The sequence below is a fragment of the Vanellus vanellus genome (genome assembly GCF_965231255.1).
Source record: "Vanellus vanellus genome assembly, chromosome: 7".
Taxonomy (NCBI): domain Eukaryota; kingdom Metazoa; phylum Chordata; class Aves; order Charadriiformes; family Charadriidae; genus Vanellus; species Vanellus vanellus.
The window spans coordinates 36,556,983-36,570,060 of record NC_138912.1 but is presented as its reverse complement, the minus strand read 5'-3'; the positions used below and the strand labels follow the sequence as shown (position 1 = coordinate 36,570,060).

Sequence of the window (13,078 nt, the reverse complement as noted above, 5' to 3'; positions counted from 1 at the left end):
TCAAGATACTACTGTCTCTGCAGTGTTGTGTACTTTATACAATATTAAAACTGTGAGTCCTGAAGGGTTTCTAATAATTTGAGTCTCCTTATTTTGGTACCGTATAGTGCAAACCAGTAGTATTCTCATACATATACTATTAAGCTAACTCTCCTCTGTTTCCTTAGAACAGTTATTTCTTCTACCCTTAATACTATCTGACCAGAATTTTCACGTTTTAATGTACAAATACTACAATGCACAGAGATTTTTTTTTGTCTCCCTGAGTTGCAACAGATTATCCATTGAAAGGATCTTTTGCTTAACTGCCCAGAGTCTTGTGGGGCCAGCCAGACACTACTCCAGATGGCAAGTTGTTAGGGCTGGACAGAATGGCTTTGGAAGACTTCTCAACAGATGAAGGCTGTAATGTTCGGATTTTACTGTTTGGGTTTTTTTTTTTTTTTCCCCCTGTAGTTCCCAGGGTGGGAAGGTACTGGGATGGAAGCAGAGTGCCGCCCGCCCACCTGCTACCACCTGTTTAGCTTTTGCAGTTTCTATAAAGCCTGATCTTGTCTGTAAGACACAATCATTGCTTGCCGGCAGGAGTCAAGAAAGGAGAGATTTCTGTTCTGAAGTTATGTCTTCAGCTCGTAACAGCTTTTCATTTCGAAATACTCTGCTAGTCTGAATCAGAACTTCTTTTTTTTTTAAATGGTCATCTGGAATTGATGCGGTTTTAACCCATTAAGATCCTTTTTGAATTAAATGGATCATTTTCTTGAGTAACATGCATTTTGAGAATGGAGTTTTCTATCTCTCTGAGTTTAAAGAAATTAAAAGAATGAAAGCATAAGACATTAAAAACTCTTTATTCTTTCTTTAAACAATAAGAAACCATTTTGAGACATTTCCGGAAGAACCAGAAGACCTTTTGTTTTATTATTTTACTTTTTTCAGATGCTAAGAAAAACAACCCATCTCTGATATCTGGAAGCAGGTTCAAGAGGTACGCAGGCTACTCGCATGAGTGCTTTCCATACCACTTTTTAGATACCTAATTTTTAAAAAGTAATCTTTTTGTGTGTGAAACCGAAGCTGCATCAAATATGAAAACCTGTAAATCCAGTCATTTGGATTCAGGTGTAGAATCAGACATCCAGTGCAGAAACGGACCAGGCTGTATTGTGAAGTGCAGTTCGGAAAGGATGGAGAATGCTGCGAAGAGAAGACTGGCTGCCAATGCCAGGGAGAGAAGACGGATGCAAGGACTGAACACAGCCTTCGATCGTTTGAGAAAGGTGGTTCCACAGTGGGGTCAAGATAAGAAGCTTTCCAAGTATGAGACCCTTCAGATGGCTTTGAGTTATATCATGGCTCTCACTAGAATACTTGCTGAAGCAGAAAGATACAGTACTGAAAGAGAATGGATTAGTCTTCACTGTGAACACTTTCATCCAGAGAGCTACCACCATTGCACGGGACAAAAAATGGCAACAGACAGTGATCCTTACGCACAGCGAATATTCAGCTATCACCCTGAACACTTTCAAATAGCTAATTAGAACTTTTTACAAACTAAGAATATGCAGCAGGCCAGATGTGTAATTTAAATAATTAGCAAGAGTTAATCTGCTTGAATAAGGTAATATTGGCATTATAAGCTCATTCTTGTTTGCATCTTATAATAATTTGACAAAATTTTCTTTGAGAACTTTAAATCCATATGCATTTAAGAAGACTGAATTTATCTAATGCTGGTGGAAAGCATACTTTTAATTAGAAATCTTTTTGACAGTTGCTTCCTAGTTCATCTAGTTCGTTTTTGGTGTGTTTTTTTTTTTTTTTTACTGTGATGAATCATGACAGTATTTTCTACAGATCAGGGGCTAAATTGACCCATTGTGTAACCGAATAGAATAACAGCAGAAATGAACTTAATTCCATGTTTTTATCTTTATGTCAGCTTTAAAGTTATTCTTTGGTTTGCTTTCACATAAATGGCTCCTATGGAAAAAAGTTTGGTAATGTAATGGAGTTCTAGTCCTCAGAGAACTAACTTTCTTAAACTTTGTAAGTTTGACGTATGGGTTTCAAGGTTGTGTAGGTTTGCTTTAATCCAGTTTATGGTGTCTCTTGTATGCTCGAAAAAGAGCTAGTTTCAACTCATGGAAGGAATGTTTTTATTTTCAATGGCTGTAAAAGCACATGTGATTATATACCATAAATGAGAATGCTCGTGTGAAAATAATCTAAACTTCTAGGTTTTCGTAGACTTTAAACGCTTGGATTTTATTTTTTAATTTTATGTTATCTGCAAACAATAACAGATTTTGTAAATCATAAATAAAGTGTTTTCTATGATATGTGCTCACTAACTACCTGAAATTCCTACTCTAGGAATTACTTACTAGTGGCTTTCCCACCCCAAATATTACACTACTTCCATCACAGTCCTGGCAAATGATGCTTCCTTCCCAGTTAGACTGAGAAGTGTGTTTTATGTACTCTCTGAAAAACAACCTTTAAAGATAAGAGTTTGGTAAAATGTTATAGAGCATTCTTGCAATGCAGTTGAGTTCATTTCAGCTGTGGTGATGCCCTGAATTGTCTTTTGTTTGTTTGCTTCTTTCACTTGTGGAGGATGGAGGGATCTGGGCAGAAAAGACAGTAGAGGAAAGGAGGCTGGGAATGTCAAAAAAGGAGTAGGAACAGGACCGCTGGAGAAGCAGATGAGTTTGTAGCAGGATGTAGAGTCTGCAAAAGTTTGCCTGCCTATCTCTGTTGTGATGGCAGAAGACTGTGAAGCTGAAAGGTGCTTCTGCTGGTGCTGCTGTGGGGAGTTTCCAGAAACAAGCCCTTACGAATGTTAGCCATTAGGGAGAAGGAGAAACGGAGCTGCTGTCCCAGAACAGCTGTTGGTGGGCTTCCAGCAGGGAAGTCTGGCGGGTTCCCCACTGGCTGCTGCCATATCTTATATTTTAAAATTCTTTCAAATGACAAGTGAATAGCTTTGATAGAAGTTATTTTCAACAATTAAGCAGCTTTCAGTGAAAAACGAAAGCATCAATAGGAACTAAGCCCTGTTTCGAGGGAGAGGGACTCTGCTGCAGGAACAGTTACATACAAAGACCTGACCTTATTGTCTGTCTTCTCTCAGAACCTTTATTGACGTTTTGCCCTCGGTCACTGTCCTGCAGACTAGCGCATTTCCTGAGGTGGGAGCTGACTATTTCAGGAGCAAAAGCTGCTGGGACAGACTTTCAGGCTAGGTTAAACACATATTGAAGAGGCACTGTATATTGTGAGCAACTCTCCTTTAAACACCAGCATTCAGGAATGCTTTTTAATGTATATTTTAGCTTCTCTAAAGGTAACGAATAGTGTTAATTATTAAAATGTGGGCTTTTGCTTCTTATGAATTATGTTAGAACTTTATCGGCAAGCAGAAAGGAGGTTCAACCTTCTGGGAATATGAAGTCATGTTACTCACAGATTTCTTTGCAGAAGTTTACATAGAAAGAATAGAATTAATTGTTGTCCATAATATAGCCAAGTTAATCCTGTTTCAATATTACTCATCATTAAGTGTCAAATTTATGTGTGTATTAACAATCAATACAATCCTTAATGATGTGCCATTTTACACTAATTTATTAGCCGTAAACTTTAGGCAGACAGCATCACACCTGCAGTGCTAGCACAGTAGTGTACTTTCCATCTTGAAACAGGAATATGATGCAAATAAATTGTGCAATTATATGATGGAAAAAACTTGGCTTAGTGAAAGATAGCCCTCTAAACCTTAGGTGGGAAGGATAATACAATACAAAAGTATAAATACCAGAGTGCTATGCAAGAACAGTACTGATGTGTTTCTGCACTGATGGCGTATAATTTGGTTTTGTGGGACATGACATTGCAGTTTGTATGTAATTTATGTAAAAGTACTTAACATCCATTTCTCTTTCAATTTTCTTCCATGCAGCGTTGTAATTTACCTTCTACTGCATATGATGATAGATATAAATATAATGGATTAGTATGCAGTGAATGATTAAATGATGGTAAGCTTACATAAAGAGGAATAAACCAACACAAAACATAAAATATCTGTGGTCATTATTAGAATTGAAACTGAAGTCCTAAAAAGCATTTTAGTGCATCAGATAGCTTGTGAACACTTGTAAATCAGGTCATTGTGTCATGCTGAACAATATGATAAGATTATAATCCGCATTCTCTTAGATTTGGTTGTGCTAGTGGGAGGTGAATGTCTTATTGATCTCTTTGTCTATTGATAATTAGTAATATTACTAGTGTAAGTATTGTGATTTTATATAATGCTGTAGCATTTTTGTTTCTTGGGAGGGTGCAGTGTTGAGCTGGAAGTTGGAATCTCTGATTTATTGTGGCACAGAAAGGAAATAGAGTAAGTTCTTTGTGGTGTATAGACTGCTGTCTGTCTATTGATGATCTGTCAAAGCTTTTTGAGGAGTGAATTGGGGCGAGTTTAATCATGAAAAATTCTTTCTAAAGGGAGTCTGAAACACAAGTATTATCCATGCTGGTTTGGACATGTCAAACTCAACAACTGTTCAGGAAGTCATTGGTTTCTTTTCATAGCTTTCTTTTACAGATACTTTAGTGACGCTTTGTGAAATGTAAACTTGACCATTTAGGTTGGGTTTGATTATTGCTCCCAAATATTTTTTCCCCACTGGCTGTCTGATTCTTTTCATATAATGGCTGTGACCCTTCTTCTCTACTGGACATTACTAGTATGGGCATGTGAAGCCCCCTCCCCTTAAACAATTATTACTTCCAGTAGGCCTCCAAATGAAGCAAAAGCTTCAATGCTCAGAGCTTGGTGTGTGCTTAGTGACTGAGTTTTGTCTGCTCATAAGTTTTTGGCCCACTGAACAGCAGTGCAAACCTGAAATACTTCTATTTGTAGTGTCAGTACATTGTAATTCTAGAACCACATTATTGTGAAAATGTCGGGGATGAGAAATGCTTGCTTCATTAAATATTTGTTGCATGCTATACACATACATGTTTCACTAATGAAATTCAGTGTGAAATTCTAATGAACTATTTGTGGGAAATTAACCTTTATTCTTCTAAAAGGTTCAGAATACAGGGTTTTCTATTTGAAGTAGCTATAGATACTCTGCTTCTATGATTCTTTGAATCATGTCACCCTGTTTTGACAAGGCAACCAGAATTATTTTTGAACTTGGAACCGGAGTGATGTTTTTAACTGCAGTGACTTCAGTGGCTGAAAGTGGAACTAGAGTAGCACATTCCCAAAATGCATGTTAGTAACAAAAAGTCAGTGTTTTTTTTCCTGCCTAAGTATTGAGGTCATCAGTGGATATGTTTTAGCATGTCTTACAACTTTAATTCATTCAAATTTTTTAGGCTTCTATTTTCCATCTCACCATTTGTAAATTATTTCGGGCACAGTCCATCTTGTACTCTACTCACATACAGGGCAAAGCTCAGTTCTTGACTGGAATTCCTAAACGGTGCTGCAGTACAAATTCTTAAAAGTAAAAATGTTGCTAACCTTAGTCTTGTAAAGTCAATGACATCATTAGAACTTCTTCATGTGGGGAGGCATCATTAGATTTTTTAATAGTTAGCTAAGTTTCCTATACCTTGTTGAGTAGAACTTCCCTGGTGAAATCTTTGTGGAAATCCCTACCGTGACATGATTCACTAGGTACAAATTTAAAAAAAAAAAAAGATTTCCAGTCAAATCTTTATTTTTCCAAAAGAAGCTTTTTCCTTAACATGGGTACCCTTACACTTAGGTTTCCAGCTATTTGGGCTAAGCAATATGGATGCATTTTTCTGTAATTTAGGAGTGAAATTTATCTAGATTTTTTAAATTCAATAAGAATTTACAGAACAGTTTTTTTTTTTTTTTCCTCTAAATATGTTCAGCTGTTCTATCTCTACAAAATATCCGGGGAAAAAACAAACGCACTGAGAATAAAGACATGTTTATTCATTGAAGAAGCAGTCCAGTGTTTCCTCTACACAGATATCTTGTAACAAACATTGATTTCACCTGGAACTTGGGTACTTCTTAATAAATGCTTTATGTTTTTAACTTTAATTACACTTCAGGACAACATGGCTTTCAAAAACCCAAAGCAACCCCATGTATAGTATCTAAATATATTTTCTACCAAAGAGTACATTTTAATATTATCTACTGTTTTTTTTTCTAATTTGTAATTCAGTTTTCATTTGTAGAGAAATCGGCATGCAAAATATATCTTACACAGAATTTGCTTAAAATGTCTGAATATGTAACTCCAAGGAATAAGAAGTTCATTTCTGAACGGCTTCCTGCAGCCTGGGTTGCATTGTTGTGTTTTGGTGTTTGTTTGGGTTTTTTTAAATTTCAGAATGTCTTCAGTATTTTTCTGTTTCTTTACAGAACTGTGTTGCCTGCTACTAACTAATTGTATGATCCTAAAGGATCATACTGGCCTGGATGGCCGTTTTCTGAACAGAATTTCCCACTGATATAAATGGAGAACTCAAATTAAATGGCCCAAGATTTCTTTGTATTATGCAATAAATGGTTCTTTATATGTATAGTGGACTTGAAGTATAAAGGCATTAATACAAGCAGCTTGTGTTGCTCAGAGGAAATCATAAAATGTGTAGGAGCTGCTTCAGCTCATGGAGCTGTAGCTGAGATAAAATGGTTTTAAGAACATAGTCTCTGACCTAGCAGGCACAGAGGTACGTAGAAACTGAGCCAGGTAGGAATGGAGAAACACAGTTACATGGGAAAGCAAAGTCAGCACCAGCAAATGTAATGGGCTGGATCCTTTTTTTTTCCTGCTCTCTTCTGTATCTGAGCTTTAAGATCCAGCTTCCTTCAAGTTGTTGTACTAACGGACCCTTATACGAAGAATACACTGAATCATTCAAGTTGAAGACCCGTATAGGGAGGGGTGAAATTCAGTATTGTTTGTGTGTTTGACTGGTCCTCATTCAGCTTTCCCTTGTTCAAGTGCTGGATACGCAGCTAAGGGTTGAAAAAATAAGTCCTCTGTAACAGGTCTCCAGTGCCCTACTGCACAGAGAAACTTCTAGGAGTGTTGGTCTAGACCCAGCAGACAGATATTTCAGCAGGAGCGTGTGGGCTAGGCAAGCAATGTAGTAGACAGATTCTGAGTGAATCTTTGAGACACGATGGAGTTCATCTATGTCAGTCTGTAGGCAGAAGTATATGCTCAAGCATAGGCTTTGGAGACTAATTCCCCTAGGTGCTGAAAATTTGGCAAATCTATTGACCTCTAAAACATGCAAATTGCCCTGAAGACTCCTTGGCTTCTGCTCTGATACCCCTGAGAAAAATTGTTCTTTCAAACTTTGATGAAGGGGCTGAGGTTATCAGAAAAAAAAAACCCAAAACATAATTTAAAACCAAAGCAAATTGTTAAAAAAAGCAACAACTGTTGCTAGAAGCATGGCTAGTATATAACTTGACAGTATTTTATAATTTTCTTCTCAATAATGTGAGGTCTGATTCCATTAATCAGCTGTCACAGCAATGTTCTGAGGAAACCTCTGCTCTTATTGCACACTTTCACAATTATTTGAACACGTGAAGAACACACTCTTGTATGCAACTCTGAAGCATTTATTTAAGTTTAGGTGAGAGGAAGGGAAATACATTACTGAACAGGCAGGTGTTTGTTCTTTCCTTTCATATGCACTTAAAATATACTTTAAAACTGACATTAACACTTTTCTTCCCAGTGAGAATGACTTTGGATCAAAAAATAAAAAATATCAACTTCAATCAAGAAAAAATTATAAAATAGATTTTAAGGCTCAAAGTGAACATCTTGGTATTGCAAATAGTAAGGCAATTAACAAGGAATCACTTCTCCAATATTTAACAGTTAAAATATTTCATTAGGTCTTGGTAATCATTTTGTACAAAGACATTTTCCAGAAACTAACGCTTTTAAACCTGATAGCATTAAGAGTGCAGTTCTTAAAGGAATTCTTATTCCAGATATTTGTTGCTTTGAAGTACCTATAATTATTGTAAACAGTTGGAATTGGCAATTGTTTACATTTCAGATAAAGACTGCAGTCTTGGCTTTTCATATTTGAAGTGTGTGCTCTCATCTTCTCCTCACGTTAGCAGACATGATGCATTCAGAAGGTACGCTCCACCTTCCATATGGAAGCAAAGGAACTCAATCCAGCAGTTTTAAGGCAAGTCCAATGGTATCAATGCACACTGCTGTGTGATGCTGCTGAGGATAGGGTTTGCACCAAGCTGGACCAAAATTTTAAAGCAAAGATAATACTTTTGCTTTCTAGAATTGCAATACAAAAGTTGTCATTTCCGCTCTTTGAAATGTACCGTCCCTCTGGTTGATTGTATACAAAACCAGAACTAGAAGGAAACAGGAAACTGAATAAACCTACAAGATTCTGAATCAGAAAACATTGAGAGGTTACAAAACTGAGCATTTCTGTATCTCACTGATACAATGTTATGCTCCGCTTTGTGTAGATTGAATGGACTTTTGGAAGATAATAGCTAACATTGACTTCAGCGGAAGTTCTAACATTGATTTTTTGTTGTTGCAGTAGCCTGCCCTGAATAAGAGAATGAAATACCATGTTAGTGTGAAGTCAAATCAGTTATTCAATTAAACAAAAACAATGAACAGCCAAGCTGTTCAGGAAGGGAGCACAGTTCCATAGTCTCTAGTGCATCTTGACGCAGTATGTTTAGATAGTGCCATCCTTCACAGGACATGAACTCAAACAGCATCTCATGTTTTGTGGCAACTCAGTGTTGTCTCTGCTGCTTACACAAGCCTTTTTCCTTTGGCTTTTCCATCAGTTAACAACACAAACATAATCTTTGTGGTTTTTTCTAGCAAGTCTTCTTTGTGATGAGCGCATCAATGCTACTAATTAACAGCATTTACATCCATTCACATAAGCTTCCTTTGCATACTCATTTTATGGGCTCAGTATATGCAGAAATGTCCTGTAGCAGTTAATGAGCAAAATCTAATAACTACAGACCATTTGGGATCAGAGTCTGATTTTGTTTGTATTAAATGCACTGAAAGTAATTGAAATTCCGGACTTCTCCATTATGTAGGAAGATGTGATGTGTAAAGTTTTGATCTTTTTGCTAGTAAATACTGTTAAGGAGAGAATGTTCAGCTGACAGATTTTGGTGATCCACTCTCTGTAGTGTACCTCTCAGTGAGACTTCCGGGACCTCTTTTTGAATGACTAAATATTAATCCTTGTTACACAGATTTTGGGGAAAAGTCTTTCAGCAATAGCTTCTTGTCTTTCTGCTTCAGAAGAACTGAATGTACGTTTTAAAAAACATTGTACTACTTAACCCTCAGCTTGTCAGTTCAGGTTATAATGATGTAAGTTTGGAGACATTCCACTGAATACACTGAAAAAAGGTTGAAGAGATATGGTTTACATATTTTCTCTGTGCACTTTGTCTTTTAATTTATACTGAGTTATCGGGTGTGTTGCCTGATGTTGTAAAATGTGAGAACCGCTACTACTGTCAGTAATATTAACACATATGATTTCAGCACTGGTAACCAGATATTTGCTAATAGTAAGTACTACTATTCCTTTCTTCTAAACTACATAACGAACTCTGATTAACAGTGATTGCCCTTGTAGCTAGAATTGCCGAATAGGATATATCCCCATGAAAAAGGAGAAGTTTGTGCTTGCTTGAATTCTTAGTTTCTACTCAGCCAATAGGTAACTTAATCCACATAGGGTATTTGGACAGGCAGTGGAAGGTAAAGTAATTTAGGAAGTATAGAATGTTTTAGGTCTGAAGGAACCGCAGGACATCATCTGGTCCAACCCCTCATTCAAAGCCAGGCAGAGGGACCACAGGGGAGTTCTAAGCAGACAATCGCTTGACTTAGCCTGTGCTAGGTATAAGGCCTGGTGACCAATATACTACTTGGAATAGTACCCTTCAGTTCTGGCATGAAATAATGGGAAGACCAGGGCTATAGATGGGAGTAGAATTTGATCTTTTGTGTCTTCATTTCTTATCTTCCCACTTCCCAACAGCACTGGATTAAATAAGCGAAATCCAGTAATTTTCCTTGGATTATTTTCCCGAGTAGTTACTAACATGGGAAACTTTAAGTTCTGGGTTGCCCAACTCTGACTCAGGTTTAGTTTTGGAATCCCTAAGCCGTCCTAAAAACAAGTGAAGATAAGAGGAGCGGTAGGTTCTCTATCCTGGAAAATCAGACCCGCAATGTATCTTAAATTGGGCACCCCATAACTGAAGTCACTTGAATCAATGCATCACTTTTAATAGCTATTAGTTTTATTTTGTTTGCCAGGGAGGAGGTACAACATGGGCAACAACCGGTATTTCTGCTTTCCAACTGAAATACTTGCACCTTGTTTTGTCTCTCAGGATAAGAATGTATTTTAGCTTCCTGGTCTGTTCAGTCTGGGGTGAATTGCCTGAGATTTCGAACAAAAGCATGAAAGTTATAAAGATAGGTCTGTTTTATGATCTTCACTCAGGTGGGAAGTGGAACTATACAAGAAAGTCACTTCCTCTAAATCCTTAGGGAACCAACAGTTAGAGACAACATAAGCTGTATTTGTAGGAAACCAGATGAAAGGCTCTCTCTTTCTCAGTCTCTGGCTATAGCCAGTATCCCTTTTCTCTTAAGATAACTCCTCATTGTCTTCTTTGCATATGCCATTTTTTTAAGTTACATTTTTAAATTTGAAAAAAATCCACATAAGGTCTAAAATGAAAGTATCTGTTAATTTTTCTTTTCATCCATGTGCCTTTGATCAGGACTTTGTTGCATTCACCAGCCATGATGAAAGTAGTAAGAACTGCTTGAAAACAATGTCCAAAGAAGAGGGATAGCAGTAATTTAAAGATTAAGGAAATAATCTTAGATATTCACAGATTCTAAGTGCTGGGAGGTATTAATACAACTGTATAGATGCTAAATATATTTAAATGAATCATTAAGTGTTGTCACTTAACACCTTCTGTTGCACTTTCATTAAATTGCCTTATTTATTACCCCTATTAGTTACAGTGGGTTTTTTAGCTCTTTGCATGTAACTCTTTGCTCAACTTCATAACTTTTGTACATTAACAAAATTTTCTCTGTCTTTTATAGTAGACACCACATTTGTGATTATTTCCTAAATGATGGTGAAAATTTAAGTTTCAGCAGGTGGTGGTTCCTTTTCAGGTAGTTAAAAAATGAGCTAGATGGTAGGTGCACTTTTCTTTTAGTCATGTGAAAAATTAGGAAAGAGAGACTGATATTTAAAAACCGTGAAGTTACAAGCTTGATATCTGTGTTTAAAGGCAGAGAATTTCTATAGTTGTAAAGAAAAAAGTATCAATCACATCTGGAAAATGGTTTCAGCTATGGGCTCTAGAGAACATGCTTCAGACAACAGGAATTTTGGTTTCCTATGTTAGTGTCCTGTGCACGTGCCCTTTATGAATCCTTACACCATGAGTACATAGTTCATGGAGTACACACACACACCAGTATAAATATATAGGGTATACAGCTGTACCTACATGAAACACTATATGTATCTAGTCTTGAGTTCAAAAATTCTAAGATTATCTGGCATAATAATATATAAAAATGAGTTACATCTTTTCTCTTTAACTTGTGCTTTGTGATTATCTGGCATGTTTTTTATAATTACATTCAAAGTCTTGTTGTTTACCCTCATTCAGGATTGTTGTTATTGTAATGTCAGTGTTTTCACTGGCAGTATTCCAGCTAAACATCATCAATCCTTAATGTGGCTTGCTACAGTACAGTAGCTTTAATTCAAGCAGTTAAAGTGGTATTGGCTTTTAAGTGCTGAAAACTATGTTTACTATGTAATTCTTAGCAAACTACACAGTACTGCATTTATTGCACAACACTCCATACCACAATTATCCTGCAGTAAAATAATATGCAAAAGTCTTGTATGATATGTTACTTGCAACATTTGCAGCAGCAGTACACTTAATTACAAACGGGTTGCTTGTAAACCTTGAGCATCTTGACTTGTACCTCTTTTTTTTTGTTGTTTTTTTTTGTTTGTTTTTTTTTTCCCCCAGTTCTAGTATCTCTGCGGGTGTAACTGGAACAATTGGTTATTTGTTTTTCAAAGTTCTTCACTCTCCACCACCTTTTGGGTTGGGGATGAATACCGCGTAGGGCTTTCAGTAGTTGGGAAGGGAGAAAATATGTCGAGTCCTTGACCGGTAAGGTTTGCATACCAGCTGCCACCAGGTCGAAGCTTTATTGGTTGTGGAATTTGTCGGTGCCACTGAGCTGAAGCAACAGAAACAGAATAGGATGTATAAACCTCTGATTAAGTTAGCAATGAAACAACAGAAATCAATGCACACAACTGAAAAGTTGCTTCCAACATCCTTGAAGAGAGCAGAGCATTGTTGTTCCCTGTTTTAGGGTCTGTTCCTTCAAATATTATCATTTACGTAGTTTATATGTTGAGTATATTTATTGAAGTCTACAGGTGGAATTCCATAGCTGTACAATTCAATGGCAATGTTTACAACGATTTCACTAAGTCCAAAATTTAATCATTTAATCTTTGGACCCTTCTCCAAAGCTTTTGCAATCAAAACTAAAAGCATTCCATAGCATGAACAGACATGAAGAAACTGGACGTGGCTCTGATTTTGTACTACTCCATCCTCTGGGGGCCTTTTCTTTCTGATTTTTTTTTTTGTGGTATTTAATTTGAAAGCAATAATATAGGGATTTTTTTTAAAGAATTGATTACGATTTTTATTTCCCTATACTACTTACAACTAGTAACACATTTCCTAGATTTTTTTTAAAGATACTGAAAGAAATGTAATCCAAAGACACATCCAGTAATTTAAAAGTAATATTCAACATGTTCCCATAAGAACAAATACCATTACAATTTTGTAAGAATATTTAGCTACTATATATTACTTAACAGTTATCATACTTAAAACACTTCAGAAAGGGGAAATTGATATTATCTT

The 13,078-nt window shown here is 36.5% G+C and overlaps 2 protein-coding genes across 4 annotated transcripts in view; one reads left to right on the top strand and one right to left on the bottom strand.

Moving 5' to 3' along the window:
* Positions 1-1,187: 1,187 nt before the first annotated feature.
* Positions 1,188-1,544, top strand: ATOH7 (atonal bHLH transcription factor 7; the record flags this gene model as incomplete). Its single annotated transcript, XM_082486060.1, has 1 exon — positions 1,188-1,544. One exon carries the CDS (start codon positions 1,188-1,190, stop codon positions 1,542-1,544), a length of 357 nt encoding a protein of 118 aa, XP_082342186.1.
* Positions 1,545-7,630: 6,086 nt separating this feature from the next.
* Positions 7,631-13,078, bottom strand: part of MYPN (myopalladin) — a 79,809-nt gene continuing 74,361 nt past the window's right edge. For all 3 annotated transcript variants that reach the window (XM_082486801.1, XM_082486799.1, XM_082486800.1), the window contains one exon: positions 7,631-12,371. In XM_082486801.1, the coding sequence (XP_082342927.1) occupies positions 12,202-12,371 (170 nt within the window). In that variant the 3' untranslated portion in view covers positions 7,631-12,201. The remainder of the gene's footprint in view (positions 12,372-13,078) is intronic.